The 19,264-nt window shown below is 45.4% G+C and overlaps 1 protein-coding gene across 4 annotated transcripts in view; it reads left to right on the forward strand.

Annotated features, from left to right (window-relative positions):
- Positions 1-19,264, forward strand: part of IL16 (interleukin 16) — a 170,308-nt gene that overhangs the window by 49,994 nt on the left and 101,050 nt on the right. For all 4 annotated transcript variants that reach the window (XR_010659102.1, XM_065906139.1, XM_065906140.1 and 1 more), the window contains 4 exons: positions 3,983-4,091; positions 10,157-10,299; positions 11,220-11,330; positions 14,713-14,827. Coding sequence is in view for 3 of the 4 variants with exons in the window: in XM_065906139.1 (XP_065762211.1) it covers positions 3,983-4,091; positions 10,157-10,299; positions 11,220-11,330; positions 14,713-14,827 (478 nt within the window). In the remaining variant the exon portion in view is untranslated. The remainder of the gene's footprint in view (positions 1-3,982; positions 4,092-10,156; positions 10,300-11,219; positions 11,331-14,712; positions 14,828-19,264) is intronic.

Consider the following 19,264-nt stretch of genomic DNA (forward strand, 5'->3'; position numbering starts at 1 on the left):
AACAAGACAAAATTTTTTGATGTGGACCATTGTTTTAAATTTTACTTGTATTTGTTTTGTATAATTGAATTACAGTGTTGTGTTAATTATTGCTGTTCAGCAAAATGACTCAGTTATATAGATAGAGATACACATTCTTTTTCATAATCTTTTCCATTAAAGTTTATCACAAGATATTGAATACAGTGCCCTGTGCTATATCGTAGGATCTCTTTGTCTATCCATCCTATATATACTAGTTTGCATCTGCTAATCCCAAACTCCCAACCCAACCCTCTCCTGTGCCCCACCCCCTTGGTAACCACCAGTCTATTCTTTATGTCCCTGGTTCTGTTTCTGTTTCATAGTTGGGTTCATTCGTGTCACATTTTATAAGTTTGGTGTGGACCATTTTTACAGTGTTCATTAAATTTGTTACAACATTGTTTGTGTTTTACTTTTTTGTTTTTTGGCCATGAGGCATGTGGGATCTTAGCTCCCCCACCAGGGATCAAGTCTGCATCCCCTGCATTGGAAAGTGAAGTCTTAACCACTAGACCACCAGGGAAGTCCCACTATGTAGCTTCTTACATACACATCTGATAGAAAATTACTATGTGGATCTCATCTTCTGTTTACGGTGGTACATTTCTGTTCTTCCCTGTAGCAGTCATCCAGAGAGCAGGTTCATAGCAGAGGGTGTCAAAGTGAAGTACCTCAGTCTTCATGACTGTCCAAGAGTTGACAGCCACCTGATTAGAGGCAACTTATCAAAGCCTCCAGGTGTTCAGATGATGGCTTCATGGCAGAGGCCACATGTCTCATGTCTGAGACAGCTTTGGCCACAGGACATGGAGTTGTGAAGAAGGACTGGCCTAGAAAGCCTTGGCCCACAGAAGAGACTCCATGACTGGTCTGTGCACAGTGAGATTACTGCTCCTGAAGCCAAGACAGTTGATCTGTCTTGGCTCTATTTCTTTAAGGGCCCAAAGTCTTGTAAGATTCCCTCTTCTGGTTGGGCTGCCCCAGTGGCACCAGTGGTAAAGAACCTCCCAGACAAGGCAGGAGACGCACGAAACGTGGGTTCATTCCCTGGGTCAGGAAGATTCCCTGATGCAGGGCATGGCAACCCACTCCAGTATTTTGCCTGGAGAATCCCACAGACAAAGGAGCCTGGTGGGCTACAGTCCATGGGGTCTCAAAGAGTTGGACACAATTGAAGAAACTTCGCACATACTTCTGGTTGTGACATCAGCCATTTTTGGATGTGACATCAGGTAATCCGGACCCCCCCCCCAAAAAAAAATGCTCCACTTCTATGATTTTTGTGCTATCAATTGGCTTTTTATGTCAAGCAGGTTCTAAATCATGTTTTGAATGTGGGGCTTTGTCAAGAGGATTAAAGTAAAGAAATTTAACAATAAATATATTTTTTTTTAAACTTATTTATTTGTTTGACTGCCCTGGGTCTTAGTTGCCACATGCTGGATGTTTAGTTGTGGCATGAGAACTCTTAGTTGAGGCATGTGGGATCTAGTTCCCTGCCCAGGGATTGAACCCAGGACCCCAGCACTGGGCGTGCAGAGTCTACCATCTGAGCCACTGAGGAAGACCAATAATCTCTTTAAATATATATAAGTCCCCTCTTATATAATCTCTCTCCTTTAACACATTTCCTGGGCTACCCTTGTTAGAGAAGATAATTTTGTTCAAGTTAATATAGTGCCATCTACTGCTGAAAAAGGGAAAATGAATGTCTAGGAAGATGAGTTCTCTGGTTTTGGACATTGATGTGGACAAGTAAAAAGGAATTGATATGTGGAATTTCTTGCAGGATCCCCTTGTGTCAGAACTAGATACAGTTTTAATAAGAAAAAAAGGTTGTGAGTAGACTTCTGGCTCCAGATGGTTACACGGTTACTAAGTACACTTTATTAACTCCCCCACCTCTTAGAAATTTCTATCCAAAAAAAAAAAAAAAAAAAGTACCAACAGGGAGAAATGCATGTCAGAATGGGAAGCCATGGAAAGGGGCCAACCATATTCTGGAAGCCATGAGAACTTTCTGTGTGCCATGGTGCAGGTGAGATTGGATTGAGGGAAGGGCTCATTAGCCTGCTGTTGCCCACAGAGGAAGGACTGGCCTGGGGACTGAGTGTGACAGAGGCCAGCTGAACTGCCTCCTCCAGTGCCAGGGGCTGTAGGGGACGATGGGCTACGTGGAGCATAGGGAGAAGAGCAGTGGGTCCTCCTTCCTCTTGGGAAGTGCACCAGGTGCTGGAAGCCGGCAGGCACTTGGCACAGGAAAATCAGCACTGCCAAGCCTGGCCTTGAATGAGATAGACCTGTCAGAAAAGGGTGGCAGATACCCTGAGCAAAACTCTACGCTAGGACATTAAATCCCAGGTTTGAGCCAGCTGAAGTTTCTAGATAGAATAACCAATATTCCAAAATCCTATACTCAGCAAATCACTCAAGTGTGATGACCACAGGAAGACATTCTCAGACATGCAAATATTCAGAGAGCTTTCCATCTGCATAGTTTTTCAGAGAACATACACACACTCTCTGTCTTTCTCTCCTAAGGATTATGGTCGTGACTAATAAAGCCAACATAACTCAAGAATTAAATCACAGTCTTTGTGGCTAATAAAGTTATGCAATAGGAAAACAATATAAAAATAGCACTGAAAAGAGAAGTAAAAGAATTAATACCATCATGCTCATTATCAGCCTCTAGTCTTCTGTCCCCCTGTCCTCCGTTTCTAAAACACCAGGGTGAGGAGAGGGGAGTGAGTGAAAGTTGTTTCAAGTTCTCCTCTTATCTGAGGAAGGGTCATTTATTTTCTCTTTTATCACTGGCCTGATAGAGAGATGAGTTCAAGTGTGTGGTTTAGTACGTACTGCTTCTAGATTCAGTACAGAGTTTCTGAATTATTAGTATAAAAAAGAAGCAGGTAAAATTTGATCAATATGGCAAAGTAGAAAAACAATAACAGAATAATAACTAAATTTAACTTAAGAATATTGATTTTTCAAGTCCTAAATGAAATCTTCACAGGCAGAAATCAGCAGTATAAGAAAAATGTGATACACTCAAGAATGCAAGGATGGTTCAATATCGAGAAATCTCTTTATATACATTCATTCAGTGACTGTTTCTAAGTGCCTATGATGAGCCAGAACAATGCAACTTACTTGGTCATCTTCTCTAAATCGTAGCTCCCGGTCTCTCATTGGTGTCACTCTCTAGTTCTTTTCTTCACAGCACGTGTTATTCTCTCTTATTATTTTCCAACTTTTTGTTCGTTTGCTGTTGGTCTTCCATCACTAAAATGCCCTTTCTCCAAAATCAGTGTCCTCCTTTGTCTTGGTCACAGCTATATTCCTAGTGCCTAACAGAGAACCTTACGTGTAATAGCTGACGTAACCTCTCAACATGTAATTATTTACTTCCAACTGTGTCTGGTCTTAGTTTCAGCTTGGAGGACCTTTCACTGAGGCACAGACTTCTCTCCAGGTGTGAGGCCTGACTCCAGAGTCCCCAGACTCAGTAGTTGCAGTGCATGGGCTTAGTTGCCTTGTAGCATGTGGGATCTTAGTTCCCCGATTAGGGATCAAACCTGCGTGCCCTGAATTGAAAGGTAGATTCTCAACCACTGGACCACCAGGGAAGTTTCCATCATTCAACATTTATTGTGTTAGTTCAAAATTTATGCAATTTTTATTCATTATTGTAATTTGTATTCTTCATAATATAAAGGTACTCATTTCATACTCTTTATTAAGTGACTTATTATATCTATGAGTTAGTGGATGACAAAATAAATTACTATATCATTGAGTTAATGGATAGCAGTAATTCTAAATTCCTGCCTTCATAGAGCCTGTAATACAGGGGAAGAACCAGACCATCTGACAAGTATTTCCATGGTCAGTGTTGAGATCTCATTTTTTTTTCCTATTCTAACTTTCTGAATAAAAAATGGAAATTGTTTTGCAGGAAACTTCTACAACTTCCTCTCGAGAAAAGTCTGGAAAACTGGACTCACAAAGTAATAACTTCCTGTTTCCCAAAGCGTGTCATCAAAGAACACGCAGCAACTCAACCAGTAAGTGTCATTGAACCATCCTCAGGAGCAGGGCTTAGATATTGCTGAATGCAGTAAGTCTCCTACATATTAACCTTTAAGTTGCGAACTGTCAAAGATGCAAATGTGTATTCCCAAGTCCAGTCCTGGAAGTTAGTTCACGTGTCTGGCATACTTTGTCATGTGCATGCATCCTCTACAAATGGTTGTGCTTGTGTGTCCTTTAGTGTATAGGACTGTATAGAGGAGAGTAGTATCTTAATTTCAAGTCCAGCATGCCTGGAAGCAAGCGTAAAAGCAGTAGTGATGTAGCTGGCCTACTGTACTTTTCAAGGCACTGCACTATAAGATTTTAAATGTTTTGTTTATTTTTGGTGGCTTTTTTTAATGTACGTATTTGTGTGAAAAGTGTTGTAAACCTATTATAGTACATTACTATTAATATATAGCCAATTGTATTAGTTTGGTACCTAGACCAACTTTGTTGGACTTATGAACAAATTGGGCTTATGAATGTGCTGTCTGAACAGAACTCATTTGTATGTAGTCAGCTTATTGCATTGGGAATATCAGTGATGTGGGAGGTTTGGGGGAGGGTGGGTCTCTGCTCACCCAACCAGACTGCTCCAAGATGGTATCCGCAGCTTTTCTGAAGCATCCTTCATTGCATGTGCATGCCCTGGCCAGCTGGAGCACCTCTGCTTTTGTTGATAGAGCTATTTGTGTGTTGGTCAACTCCTCTTCTAGGTGGATCTCAAGTTCCAAGTTGGGAAGAGCCAACACTGAGGATAGAAGACAAGGGCTTTACTCCTGCTCTGTCATCTGACAGGCTCCTTGGTCTTAGGAAGTCCGTGGTCTCTCCCAGAGCTTCTGTCACCTCACCTGTTGCAGGATAGGAGTTGGGACTGAAAGATGTCATGATTCTTGGTTGTTGCAAATAGGATAACACTAACTCAAAATTCAGGAAAATGTGAAGAATGCAGAAAAACATGAAGAAGTTAAAACCATGCCAGATCTGAATATTAGAGACCATCTGCATCTCCTGCTTGGCAGGCAGATTCTTTACCACCGAGCCACAGGGAAGCCTTGGTAACAGCTTTCAGCTTATGCCAACTCCAGAGTACCTCACTGGGCTTTGTTGTTTTCTTAAACCCCATCTACCGTTTGTAAATGGCCCCTTCATTCAATTTCTCAAAGTCCTAGCTCAATGTGCTTTTTGCTTCTGTCAAACCCTCACTGGTCCACGTGCCTATAACCTCAGTGGAAAGAATAGTTTTCTTCACAGGTGCAGTTCAACACCCCTTCATTATTTACTTCTCTTCTTTGGAGTGCTCCTGTTCTTCTATTTGGATGATCATCATTTAGTCAGTTCTTTCTAAAAAGTGTCTTGGTTAAATTCATATTTGGCTGCCGTATTTGCTGAACATACTTTTTTCAGTTTATTCTTTCTCTTTTACTTTTTTAACATGAAGATGTTCTCGTCTGATCTAATCAAATCCATCAAATTTTTCCTGTCTAATCCTAAAAGTTTCTTCCACATGTAGAGAGCTATTAAATACTTGGTGATGTTTTCTCCCAGTCTTCTTCTCGTGTATACTTATTTAATTATTACACTATGATACTTTTAAAGTGCCTCCAATTTATCAAGATTTACAAGGTAATTATAGATATATGCTTGCACATGTTTCTTGAATCATATTTGATTATAGATTTAGGAGAGAACCACAGAGGTTAAATAATATGAAGATTATTTTGTGTAGAACCATATTGATTAAACTATTTCTACATAGTATTTTATTCTAGTTTTTAAATGATTTGCCTTCCCTCTAAATCTACTCTCTTTGTACTTTATTTTTGATGTTTGATACGAAACAAGAATCTAGATAGATTTTTTCTTTTTCCTAAGTGGCTGGTTTCAGCATCAGTCATTGGTAGTTTTTGCCCATCTTCTTATTTCATTCTTTTTGTTTACTTTGCTTATCTCTTGTAAATGATATTGGGAATGCAAACTAGTACAGCCACTATGGAAAACAGTGTGGAGATTTCTTAAAAAACTGGAAATAGAACTGCCATATGACCCAGCAATACCACTTCTGGGCATACACACTGAGGAATCCAGATCTGAAAGAGACACGTGCACCCCAATGTTCATCGCAGCACTGTTTATAATAGCCAGGACATGGAAGCAACCTAGATGCCCATCAGCACTTATATCTTGAAAGCAAATCTCGCAGTCTTTCTAAGAGAGAGGCTTAAGTCATTGACTTTAGTATTATAATTAATATTTGCTTTTACTCATATTCTTTTTAGGGTTTCCCAGGTGATGCGAGTGGTAAAGAATCTGCCTGCCAATGCAAGAGACATAAGAGTTCAGTCCTTGGGTTGGGAAGATCCTCTGGAGGAGGGCATGGCAACTCACTCCAGTGTTCTTTCGGGGAAATCCCATGGACAGAGGAGCCTGGCAGACTATGGTCCATGGGGTTTCGAAGAGTCTTTCTGTTTTTATGGTCATTTTTCATTTGTTTTCTGTGTTTAGTTTTTGCAGTGATTGGAAGGTTTATTTAGTTTTTCATCACCACTTCTTCATTGATTAAGTTTAATCAATCAGGTTTAATCAATTATTAATAATAATACTTGAGACTGTATATTTCCGAATCGTCTGCCTTATAGGAGATGGAGTTTTTTATCTCTAGACCCTTTCCCATTTATTTCCCCATTTCATAATTCCATGTAAACTTAGATAAAAACTCTTGTTATTATTGTTGTTCAGTTGTTCAGTCATGTCTGACTCTTTGCAACCCCATGGACTGCAGCACACCAGGCTTCCCTGTCCTTCACTATCTCCTGGAGTTTGCTCAAACTTTTGTCCATTGAGTCGGTGATGCCATCCAATGATTTCATCCTCTGTCACCCTCTTCTCCTCCTGCCTTCAATCTTTCCCAGCATCAGGGTCTTTTCCAATGACTCACTTCTTCGCATCAGGTAGCCAAAGTTTTGGAGCTTCAGCTTCAGCATCAGCCCTTCCAATGAATATTCAGGATTGATTCCCTTTAGGATTGACTGGTTTGATCTCCTTCTGTCCAATGGACCACAATTTGAAAGCATGTTATTATATAACCATCAAAACACATAGTTTCCCTGTCAAAAATTGTTTTGGCTTTTGCATTTGGATTTTATAACCCCATTTTCAGTGAACTCAGGGCTACATGTTAACTGGTTTCAACTCCTCCCACCCCAGCCAAGGTGATAATTTTGATGTATTTCCTTGATGTTGGAACATATCCAGTAATTTTCAGAAGGGACAGAAGAGGGCTCAGACCACCAGTTAGTGCTTTGGAGAGACTGTTCTGTCCTGACTCTAGGCCTGTGTCCTTGCTGATCTGAACTCACAGTGGGAGCAGGAACCTCAGAAAGCCTGAGTTGTTGTTTTTTTTTCTTTCTGCCTGGCTCAGTGAAGACAGAAGCGGAGCTGGTGCGGCCTGTCTTGCTCCCATGGTGCCGGCAAGTGGCTTTAGGTACTTCTCTCCTATGGGCTGATCCAAGTTGGCCTCGTGTTTACTTGTCCATATTCCCTGAACCCAAGCCATGCACGGCTGCCCTTCTTGATACGGTAGTCCCCTTGCCCTGCTGAGGGCAGGAGAATGGGAGACTGGGATCCATTTCCTCATGATAAAGTAAGGATTGGACTTTTGAGTTTCCCCAAAGGACCACTGAAGGGCTAGACACATCACCAGGGGAGCCTGATAAACACACAGACTCCCCCAGACCCCATCTGTGCAGGCATGGATTCAGCAGGTCTGGGTGGGGCATTGAAATTTGAGCCACTTATGACAAAACACCCAATAAACACATTGCCTGGGCTTCCTTGGTGGCTCACTGGTTAACAATCCACCTGCCAATGTAGGAGACGCAGGTTCAATCCCTGGTCTGGAAAGATCCCACATGCCTGGGGGGGCAACTAAGCCCATGCACCACAGCTGCTGAGCCTGTGCTCTAGAACCCGGGAGCCGCAACTACTGAGCCCTTGCGCCCCACAGTCTGTGCTCCTCAACAAGAGAAGCCCAGGCACTGCAACCAGAGAGTAGCCACTGCTTGCTGCAACTAGAGAAAAGCCTTCGCAGCAACAAAGACCCAGCACGGCCAAAAATAAATAAATAAACAAAATTATACATTTTTAAAAAACATGATGCCCAGGCAGATTTAGGACCATCTATAGCTCCACTTCCCAACTCTGCCCCTTGATTCTTTGTCCACTCTTTTTGGAGCGTGGTTTTCTGAACCTCTCGGCTTCCTCTCTCTCCTGGCCCCTCTGGGGGCAGTTGGTCCCTGTGCGTTGCGGAGAATCACCTCCTAGTGTGGAGAGATGCTGGGAGCAGCTGTGCTGGCAGGGGAATGCTTCCCCAGCCACTCGGATCGCCAGTGAACCACAACACCTCCTTTCTCCCCCAGGCCTCCATCCCTTTCCTCCTCCTCCCTTAAGGATCTCACATCCCCAGGAAAGCCCGTTGTGTCCCATTTACTCAGCCCACTCTGGGTAGTGGCTTCCTTTCTCCAGCCTATAAACCAATTTAAGTCTTTCCTACCCTAAGAATAAATGCAAACCAAAGCTCTGTGCCAACCTGCCTTCTTCCCTCTGAACCACCACCATCTTCCCTCTGAACCACCACCAATCTCACTTCTTTCTCTTGGGGAATTTCCCACCAAAGTCACTTGTGTGGAGGGACACTGGGAAGGCCCCGCTCTTCTCTGGGTGCCTGCCGTCCAGCACAGTGGCCAGTGTTCACATCCTGCTTACTTGGAATGTGGCTTATCCAAATGGAGATGCTGAGAAGGGTAAATGATGTGTCCATTGAAAAGACTAAGCACAAAACTAAAGAAAAGATGCAAAATACCTCATTAATAACTTTGCAGATTATTTATATGTTGAAATGACAGAGTTTAGGTATATTGAACTAAATAAAATATATTATTAGGGACTTCCTTGGAAGTCCAGTGGTTAAGACTCTGCAGTTCCTCTGCAGGAGACACGGGTTTGATCCCTGGTCAGGGAACTAGCATCCCTCAAGCTGTGAAACATGACCAAAAAAAAAAAAAAAAAAATTATTAACATTAAACTCTTTCTTTTTCTTTTACTTTTAAAAATGTGGCTACTAGAAATTTTCAGATTACATATATGACTTGCATTGTATTTCAGTTGGGAAGCACTGGTCTTAGACAGTGAGGAGCCATGGCAGATAATCTCTAAAGATTTTTCCAGCTGGAAGCAGTAGAGTAGATTTCCTGGTTGGGTAAAAGGAAATCTGAGTTTCCCCCTAAAGGAAGAGAAGATGATTGCCATGCATTTTCTTAGATCCCCAAGGACTCACGGGTTGACTCTTTGCCTGCCTGTGTTAGGGATGTGTGGCCTTCCCTGGTCCTGCAGTGGTAAAGATTCCACCTGCCAATGCAGGAGACCCAGGTTTGATCCCTGGGGAAGGCATGGCAACCCACTGCAGTATTCTTGTCTGGAGAATCCCTTGGACAGAGGAGCCTGGTGAACTACAGTCCATGGGGTCGCAAAGAGTCAGACATGACTGAGCACACACTCGTGTTAAGGGTGTTTATGTGCCTGTGTGCAAATGCGTGTGTAAGAGGCAGATCATCCAGGCTTCTGCCCCATCTCTCCTCTGGCCCTGCCTGTATGGGGCATCATTTCTGCTTTCCTCCTCTCTCTTGAAATGCCCCCCTCCTCACCCCTGGCAGCAGGGACTGGAGCTGACAGATCATTGTGGTTTCCTGAGCACCCAGCATCCTACTTGACACGTAGGAGAGGCCACATCAACCCTCACTGAGTTGAGCTGAGTCGAAATGGAAGCAACAGTCCCACCCTCATCCCGTGGTGCACACAGCATGGACGAAGGTAGCCAGAATACTGGCTACTTCTTCCTCTGCCCTCCCCTATCATGTACCTGGTGACTATCCTTCAAGTTCACTCTGGCCCCCAGCTCGTGAGGGCTGGCTGTGGGCAAGGATGATGTTCTATCTCAGAGAGCTTCACTCTCTGAGAGTACAAATGATTTCTCCCTTTCTTTCCTCTCCTGGATTAGGTGTGAATCCCTATTGCACAGGAGAGACGGATTTTCCGACGACCAAGAAGTCAGCAGCTTCCACAGACAGGCAGCCTTATTCCCTCTGCAGTGGCAGGAAGTCTCTCTCTCAACAACTGGACTTTTCCGCAGCAAAGTTTGTGGTAAGAATGAAGGGTGGGGAGCCCCAAGAAGAGGGAGTGAGGGGAGGACTTCCTGAAGAAGCTTCCTGGCGGTTTGATGTCCACAGGGTTACAGTAGTGAGCAGCTGGCTTGGGAGCAAAGAACCACATGAAGAATGGTCACCTGTGACCATTGCCCATGGCTGCTTCCATGTTATTAGGATCTCATGGGCAAGGAGCACTCCACCTGTGCAGACCCTGAAGTGGGGCTTTACGTGGATCCCTTTATTTCATCTGTATACCGACCCTAAGAGGTTGTCGAGGGAAGTGGGGGCAAGTTAAGGAAGGCTTGGGAGTTCACATTTTTAAAAACAATTTTTTAAAAGAGTTCTATATACTTATTTGACTGCACTGCAAGCATGTGGGATCTTAGTTCCCTGACCAGGGATCAAATCTATGTCCCTGGCATCAGAAGGCAGATTCTTAACCACCAACCTACCAGGGAAGTCCCACATCTTGGGGTTCCTGACCCTCTGCCTACCACCCTGTGCCTGGCCCAGATGAGGATCTCCGTAAATGTGTCTTGGATTCTGTTGAGGACATTCTTGGCCATTGGCCCCCCAGCCTCTGCTGGGGACTCTGAGTATAGGACTCACTGTCTGTGGTCTGTGATGTGTGGTCTGTGACTCAGGACTCACTCCTGTAACAAATCTTAGTGAGCATCTGGCTGCTGGTCAAAAGGGAGTCTGGGCTCAGCAAAGCTGTCTCTTGGGGCCACCAAAACAGACCCTTGCACTGGACTCCCAACCATCTGCCCTGCACTCACCACACTGCAGCCGCCATGCGGCGGACACTCAGAAGAGCAGGCATCAAGGTCTTCTCCGCCGTGGGCTTTTCCCCTTCCTGAGGGAGTGAGCTGACATCCTTGGACTCATCCTCTCTCCACCTCATCCTTTTTCCAGGGCTTGTCGAGACCAACACGGTCGCTCAGCACAGCTCAGCTCGTGCAGCCCTCAGGGGGCCTGCAGGCATCTGTCATCTCCAACATCGTGCTGATGAAGGGCCAGGCCAAGGTGAGCAAAGACCATGGCCAGGGGAGGCTTCTGGATGGACACGTGTTCCCAGGGAGCTGTCATGTCCCAGTGGGGATGGGGAGCGGTGCTGGGGATCCAGGCTTGGAACAGGAGTGTCAGATGCTGTCATGCGAGCGGGCTCAGGGAGGGGCAGGCAGGCTAGCTCTGCACAAAGCAGGTCACAGGAAGATGAATGTTCCCCAGTTTGTCCCTGGTTTGCTGTTTTTGAAAGCAGTTTTACCCAATGATTCAATTCAAATCGTTGTCATAGTTCAGGTGCTATAACAAAAATACCATAGACTGTGTAGCTTAAACAGCATATGTTTATTTCTCATGGCTCTGGAGGCTGGGAGTCCAAGTAGAAGGTGCTGGCAGTTGACACGCATGTTGAGTACTTCTTTCATGATTTTACAGTGGCTAAGATGGTAAAGAATCTGCCTGCAATGCAAGAAACCCAGGTTTGACCCCTGGGTCGGGAAGATCCCCTAGAGGAGGGCATGGCAACCCACTCCCATGTTCTTGCCTGGAGAATCCCATGGACAGAGGAGCCTGACAGGCTACAGTCCTTGGGTCACTGAGTCGGACATGACTGAGCAACTGAGCACATACATAGTTGATGTACAATATTGTATGTTGCAGGTATACAACATAGTGACTCACAACTTTTAAAGATTATATTCTGTTCACAGTTATTGTAAAATAGTGACTTTGTTCCCTGGACTGTGCAATGTCTCCTTGTAGCCGACTTATTTCACACCCAGTGACTGTGTTTCTTTATCTCCTCCCCCTGCCTTGCCCCTGCCCCCTTCATGAGGGCCCCACCTTTATGGCCTAGTCACCTCTGAAAGTTTCCCCCTAATGTACTGATTTGATGGGGGGGGACACACATTCAGTCCCTGTGTCTCCCCGAATTCAGATATGCAGACTGATTTTTGCCTCACAGTTGAGAAATACTGAAAGATAGGGAGAAAAGCCATGGAGGTGGTGGGACAGCCCCAGTGCTCCTGGGCATGCCCCGAAGAGCATGCTGCCCCGAGAAAGGAGCTAACATGGGCACCGAAGAACTTCTGGGGCAGACGCAGCTGCTGCTGCAGAGTTTTCAGGTCAGCCCAAGTGACCAAGATGCTTAATGGAGGGGTAGCTTTCTACCCACCTCATGATTTTGGCGTGTAGTATGAGGGAAGAGCTATTCACCACAATGGGCTTCCTAGAGGAAGGCTCCACATGTCTGAAGTCCTCCTCTCCACCCCCCATCACTTCTATCTCTTGGGAGCTCAGCAGAGGCAAACAAGGAGACACCAGTGGGAAGAGCTGAGATGACTGTCCCTCTAGTCACAAGGGAGTCACTCTCTCCAGTGCCCGATTTTCTCCAAACAGCTCCTCTTCCTGATTCGTAAATCGCAATGCTCTTACCTTCTTGCATTTTTTGTTGTTCAGTTGCTCAGTCGTGTCCAACTCTTTGTGACCCCATGGGTTGTAGCACACCAGACTTTCCTGTCCTTCATCATCGCTTGCATTTGGGCAGATGCATTTTAGTACAGTTGACTTTGAGATTGTTTTTGAGATTGTCTTTTGCAGTGCTCAAAAGAAGGCAAGGACTCCCCTGATGTCCTGCAGTTAAGAGTGTGTGCTTCCAATGCAAGGGATGAGGGTTCAATCCCTGGTTGGGGAACTAAGATCCTATGTGTGCATGGCACAGCCTAAAAAATAAAAATTGTGTACATATAAAAAAGAAAGTAGAATGGAAAAGGACACCAGCTCTCTAGCAAAGATGATTAAAAATGGTGTCAACTATCTCAGTGTGCATAGATTGTACAGTCAGTGAGTAGACTTCATAGGCATTTGTATCACTGGGCAGATTGAATCGGCCTTGAAGGGAAGCAGGAAGGTATTTGGCATAGGCAGCCTGGAGTGCAGAGCAGGAGTGGTGGCTTCAGAAAGAGGGCAGGCCTCCCACTCTCTCCCTGATACAACCTCCACACCCAAGACCTCATCATTAACAGCCATGAGTAGGAGTGATTTCAGAACTGAGTCAAGGAGGAGGAAGAAGCAGAGCTGGAAGGATCCACCAGCGCCTGAGGTAGAGTCAAAGTCAAACCACAAAACCAGCTGCCAAAACCCAGGCATGGCACCAGGGGATTTGCAGGGACCCTTCCATCAATTCTCGCAAAACCCTGTTATTTTCTGCTAATAGATGAGAGGGCCTACCTGGTGGTTCAGCAGTCAAGAATCCACCTGCCAATGCAGGAGACCTGAGTTTGATCCCTGGGTTGGGAAAATCCCCTGGAGAAGGAAATGGCAATCCATGCCTCCTTGCCTGGAGAATCCCATGGACAGAGAAGCCTGGCGGGCTACAGTCCATGGGGTCGCAAAGAGTCAAACACGACTGTTGCCTGAATAACAACGTAGACAAGGAGCTGAGAATCTGGGACCCACAGGACTTGCCACGATCACTTGGTTAGTGAGCAGCTGACATGACAGTTACTGAAGATGTTCTAACCCCGGGATCTTGTTCCTGCCCACTGCACCCATCCTGCCTCACTAGGGTAGGTGAAAGTTTGGGTCTAGAGCAATTATTTGAGCCAGGAAGAAGCTGGGAGCCCACACAGGAGCCCATCCACCCCTTTCTCATTTTCCTACCACTGTGCTTCTCCTGGACACCACTGGTCTCCCCCGTCCTGCAACATCTACCACCTTCACCAGAAGCTCACTCCAGCACTGTGTCCACACTGCTTTCCTGTCTGACCCCTGCTCACTGGGTTCTCTTAGGATCTGAAGATGGCTCTCAGGCCTGCCACCTCTGTGATGCTGGGTGTTGCATGAACTTCTCCGAGGAGCCTAGGAGAAATTGCTCAGCAGCAGTGATGCTGTTACCTGGCAGCCATCACTTGGAGGGATCTTCCTGGGAGCCACACTGCTGACCATGCCCTGGCATGCTTGTGAGCTGATTCTAGAGGCCCAGCCTCCAGCCAGCATTCGTGCCTTCACTATACAACATATGTTTCCTGAGTATCTGCCTCTGGAGGCCAGACCCTGACAAATAAGTTGCACCCACTGCCTCCCGTGAGCTCCCAGTCTCAAGAGGAGCTCCCTGTGACCCAAGCTAAATCTCCTTGGGAAGTTGTTGTTGTTGTTTAATCATGTCTGACTCTTTGTGAGCCCATGAACTATAGCCCACCAGGCATCTCTGTTCATGGAATTTCCCAGGCAAGTATACTGCAGTGGGTTGCCATTTGCTTTCTTAGGGGATCTCCCCCACCCAGGGATCGAATGTGAGTTTCCTGCATTGGCAGGTGGGTTCCTTTATCACCGAGTCACCGGGGAAACCCCTATGAATGGCATGGAACACACCTCAGTCTGACCTTCTCCTCCTCTTTCCCAGGGCCTGGGCTTCAGCATTGTTGGAGGCAAGGACAGCATTTACGGCCCCATTGGAATTTACGTTAAAACCATCTTTGCAGGGGGAGCAGCAGCAGCTGATGGAAGACTACAAGAAGGTAGATCTCCCGGGCTTTACTAGGTGACTTTGGAGGAATCAAAAGAGAATCCCCAGGCTTGCAGTAGAAACTGTTTGTGTGGACCACTTTAAAGTCTTTATTGAATTTATTACAAAATTGCTTCTGTTTCATGTTTTGGTTTCTTGGCCGTGAGGCATGTGGGATCTTAATTCCCCAACCAGGAATCGAACCCAGACCCCCTGCATTGGAAGGCAAAGTCTTAGCCACTGGACCACTAGGGAAGCCCCGGTAGAAGCTCTTGGGAACGTAACATGTGTCTCAAGACTTCAGAATCCAGCTTGCCTGAATTCTGCAGAGTCTGCAGGCAGTGGGGTACATGGCCGTGATGGCTCTGTCATGTCTGGCCCGTTGGCTGGGTGTGTTTGCACACTCAGTCTCAGTCCTGTCACTGGCCTGGGACAGAGGACCAAGGCATCTGCTCTGCCCCTTGCATTCCTGTTGTGCCTTTGCTTTTCAAGGCTCCTCTCAGTTGCTGGCACCCAGCCCCCATTGACATCCTTTCTTTCCTGTTGTCTGCCCACCCCAGCCCACAACCATGGAGAGCCAGACCCAGTGCTTTAATGAGTTGGATGAACGTTCTCTGCGAGCCTGCCCCGTTCTGGACCCTAGGAATGTGGAAGGTTATCAGACGGGGTCCTTCTACTGAGGAGCTAATGGCCCATCTGCTGCCCTCCTTCCCTGCCCACCCTGTGCTATCAACTGCCTCCCTTCAGCTTTTTCATCTCTTCTGGGGAGGGAAGCCCCTGAGAGGAAGCTGTTGAAGGGCCTGAGATGCTCCCCGAGTGCCCCTCTCTGTCTCCTTGTCTTGGAGGGGAGGGTTTTCTCCCTACCCAGTCCCATCCCACAGTCACCCACCGGTTATTGGACAAGAGGCTTGACCCCGTGTTCTAACTGGAAGGCAGAATTTGGGGGCAGATGGTCAGGGAGCAGACTGAAAACCCTGCAGACCTGGCACTGGGCTACAAATGGATCTTTAAAGACAAGAGACTTCACAACCTTCCTTCTCTTCCCTACCAGGCCAGTTTCTGTATACTCTGCTGGGAGCCTCACCACTTTTAATAATCTAACTTGTTCAGGGTAGGGTCTACCAACTAGAGCCTTGCAGGCCACGTCTGGGCCACTGCCTATGTTTATAAGGCTCACGAACAAAGGACAGTTTTCCTGTTTCTTCAATGGCTGAAAAAATGTCAAAAGAGGTTTTGATGCTTTTGTGACAAATTATATTCAAATTTCAGTCTCCATAGAAAAGCTTTACTGGGACACAGCCATGATCATTCATTGACCTCTGGTCTACAGCTGCTCTTGGGCAGCATTGAGTAGTTTCTACAGACAGCTTGTGCTTGCGAAGTTTAAAACGTTTTCTGTCTGGCTCTTTATAGAAAAAGTTTGCCAATTGTAACATTATACAGGGTTATGCATATGGATTTTATTATATGGACAGTGGGGAGTGTTGGAAGCTTTTTCTAATTTGGGAGGGACCAGCCAGGACCAGGTTTTTTTTGTTTGTTTTTTTTTAAGATGATTCAGGAAGCTGAGTGTAAGACGAAGTGGACTGGCCAGACACCAGAAACAGTAAAACCAGTTTAGAGGCTGTTTTAAGAGCCAGGCTCCCAGCTCTTCAGGGTCTTCCCTGAGGCTGTAAACTTGGGAGGAGACAGATGCTGAAAGGTGAAGCAGTGACTTCTGTGGAGATGGCAGATGAGGCCAGAGAACCCCTGAAGGTGTCTGATCTTAGTGAGCTAAAGAACGATGATGAATTACATAGAAAAGAGACGGAGGACTGGATAAATCACAAGCTGGAATCAAGATTGCCCAGAAAAATATCAACAACCACAGATATGCAGATGATACAACTTTAATGCCAGAAAGTGAAGAGGAACTAAAGAGCTTCTTGATGAGGGTGAAAGAGGAGAGTGAAAAAACTGGCTTAAAACTCAACATTCAAAAAACGAAGATCGTAGCATCCAGTGCCATCACTTCATGCAAATAGATGGGGGAAAAGTGGAAACAGTGACAAATTTTATTTTCTTGGGCTCCAGAATCACTGCAAACAGTGACTGCAGCCACAAAATTAAAAGATGCTTGCTCCTTAAAAGAAAAGTTATGACAAACCTAGACAGCATATTAAAAATCGGAGACCACTTCACTGACAATGGGCCATCTAGTCAAAGCTATGATTTTTCCAGTAGTCATGTATGGATATGAGAGTTGGACCATAAAGAAAGGTGAGTCCCAAAGAACTGATGCTTTCAAACTGTGGTGCTGAAGAAGACTCTTGAGAGTCCCTTGGACTGCAAGGAGATCAAACCAATCAATCCTAAAGGAAATCAACCCTGAATATTCATTGGAAAGACTGATTCTGAAGCTGAAGCTCCAATACTTTGGCTGCCTGATGCAAAGAGCATACTTATTGGAAAAGACCCTGGTGCTGGGAAAGATTGAGGGCAGGAGGATTGGGGGCAACAGAGGGTGAGATGGTTGGATGGCATCACCGACTCAATGGACATGAGTTTGAGCAAACTCCGGGAGAAGGACAGGGAAGCCTGCTGTGCTGCAGTCCATGGGGTTGCAAAGAGTTGAACACGACTTAGTGACTGAACAGCAACCACAAGATCACCAGCCCAGGTGGGATGCATGAGACAAGTGCTCGGGCCTGGTGCACTAGGAAGACCCAGAGGAATTGGGTGGAGAGGGAGGTGGGAGGGGGGATCGGGATGGGGAATACGTGTAACTCTATGGCTGATTCATATCAATGTATGACAAAACCCACTGAAATGTTATGAAGTAATTAGCCTCCAACTAATAAAAAATAAAGAAAGAAAGAAAGAAAAAAAAGAAAAAAAATAAATTGAAAAAAAAAAGTAAACTGCAAAAAATAAAGCTGAGTGCCAAAGAATTGATGATTTTGAACTGTGGTGTTGGAGAAGATTCTTGAGAGTCCCTTGGACTGCAAGGAGATCCAACCAGTCCATCCTAAAGGAGATTAGTCCTCCGTGTTCATTGGAAGGACTGATGCTGAAGCTGAAACTCCAAAGTTTGGCCACCTGATGTGAAGAGCTGACTCATTGGAAAAGACCCTGATGCTGGGAAAGATTGAAGGCGGGAGGAGAAGGGGATGATAGAGGATGAGATGGTTGGATGGCATCACTGACTCAATGGACATAGATTTGGGTAAACTCTGGCAGTTGGTGATGGACAGGGAGGCCTGTTGTGCTGCAGTTCATGGGGTTGCAAAGAGTCAGACATGACTGAGTGACTGAACTGAACTGAACATGTTGAAATGATAATCTTTCTATAGTTGTTTAAATAAAAACATTATTAAACTTAAAAAAAAAAAAAAAAAAAAAAAGAAGAAGAAGGTGAAGGAAGAGGACCAAATGAAGATATTCAGTTTTAAACAGCAGAGTGGAGTCAGGTCTCCAGGTGACCACTAGGTGGCGCAGTCCAACAGGCGAATGAAAATTTGGGTCCCAGTTCAAGAAGGGAATTAAGCTTGTTGAATTGTTTATAGGGTCATGTGGAAAATAGCTGAAGTTATACAGTGGATAAGGGAGGCAGGGAAGAGAGGAGAGTGAAGAGGGCTGAGGCACAGCTTTAGAAGAATAACTGAATCCAGAGGCCTGCAGAGGAGTCCCTGAGAGAAAAAGAGGAAAGTGGATCAGAATCTTGAGACTCTGATTTATATCTGCTGAACTTTTCTGTGTTTGAATAAAAGGTGGAGGAAGAACTAAACTGGCCAGGAGAAACCAGCTTCATGGATTTGCTTTCCAGGTTTTTGTCTCCCTTAGTTCATAGCAATCGTAACAGCTCGGTGAAAAAGACAGTCAGCTAGTTTGCAGTCCTTGATTATAGCCTCAGATAATTAACTGAATCCCATTTTGTAACTTCTTTCAAAAGTGAAGCTTAAGCATAGGGCTTTGAGGCGCTTCCCTGGTGGCTCAGCAGTAAAGAATCTGTCTGCCAAAGCAGGAGACACAGGTTCGATCCCTGGTCAGGGAAGATCCCACATATTGAGGAACAACTAATCCTATGTGCCACAGCTATGAAAGCCCTCTCACTCCAGAGCTCATGCTCTGCAACTAGAGAAACCACCACGATGAGAAGCCCACGCACCACAACTAGACCGTGGCCCCCGGCAACTAGAGAAAAGCCCATGTAGAAACGAAGACCCAGCACAGCCAAAAATAAATGAATTAATCAATTAAAGAAGAAAGAATAAGGCCTTGAATTCACAGGTAATATATCTATTGTGTCAACTGAAAAAAAGAAGATGCACAATGTGAGAGTTAGAGTTAAGTTTCATTTGGAGCAAAATGAGGACTGCAGCCCAGGAGACAGCACCTTACATAGTTCTGAGAGACTGCTCCAAACAGGTAGTGGGGGAAGGTCAGTATATAAGATTTTGATGAAGGCGGC

This window comes from Muntiacus reevesi, chromosome 15, assembly GCF_963930625.1.
Source record: "Muntiacus reevesi chromosome 15, mMunRee1.1, whole genome shotgun sequence".
Lineage (NCBI taxonomy): Eukaryota > Metazoa > Chordata > Mammalia > Artiodactyla > Cervidae > Muntiacus > Muntiacus reevesi.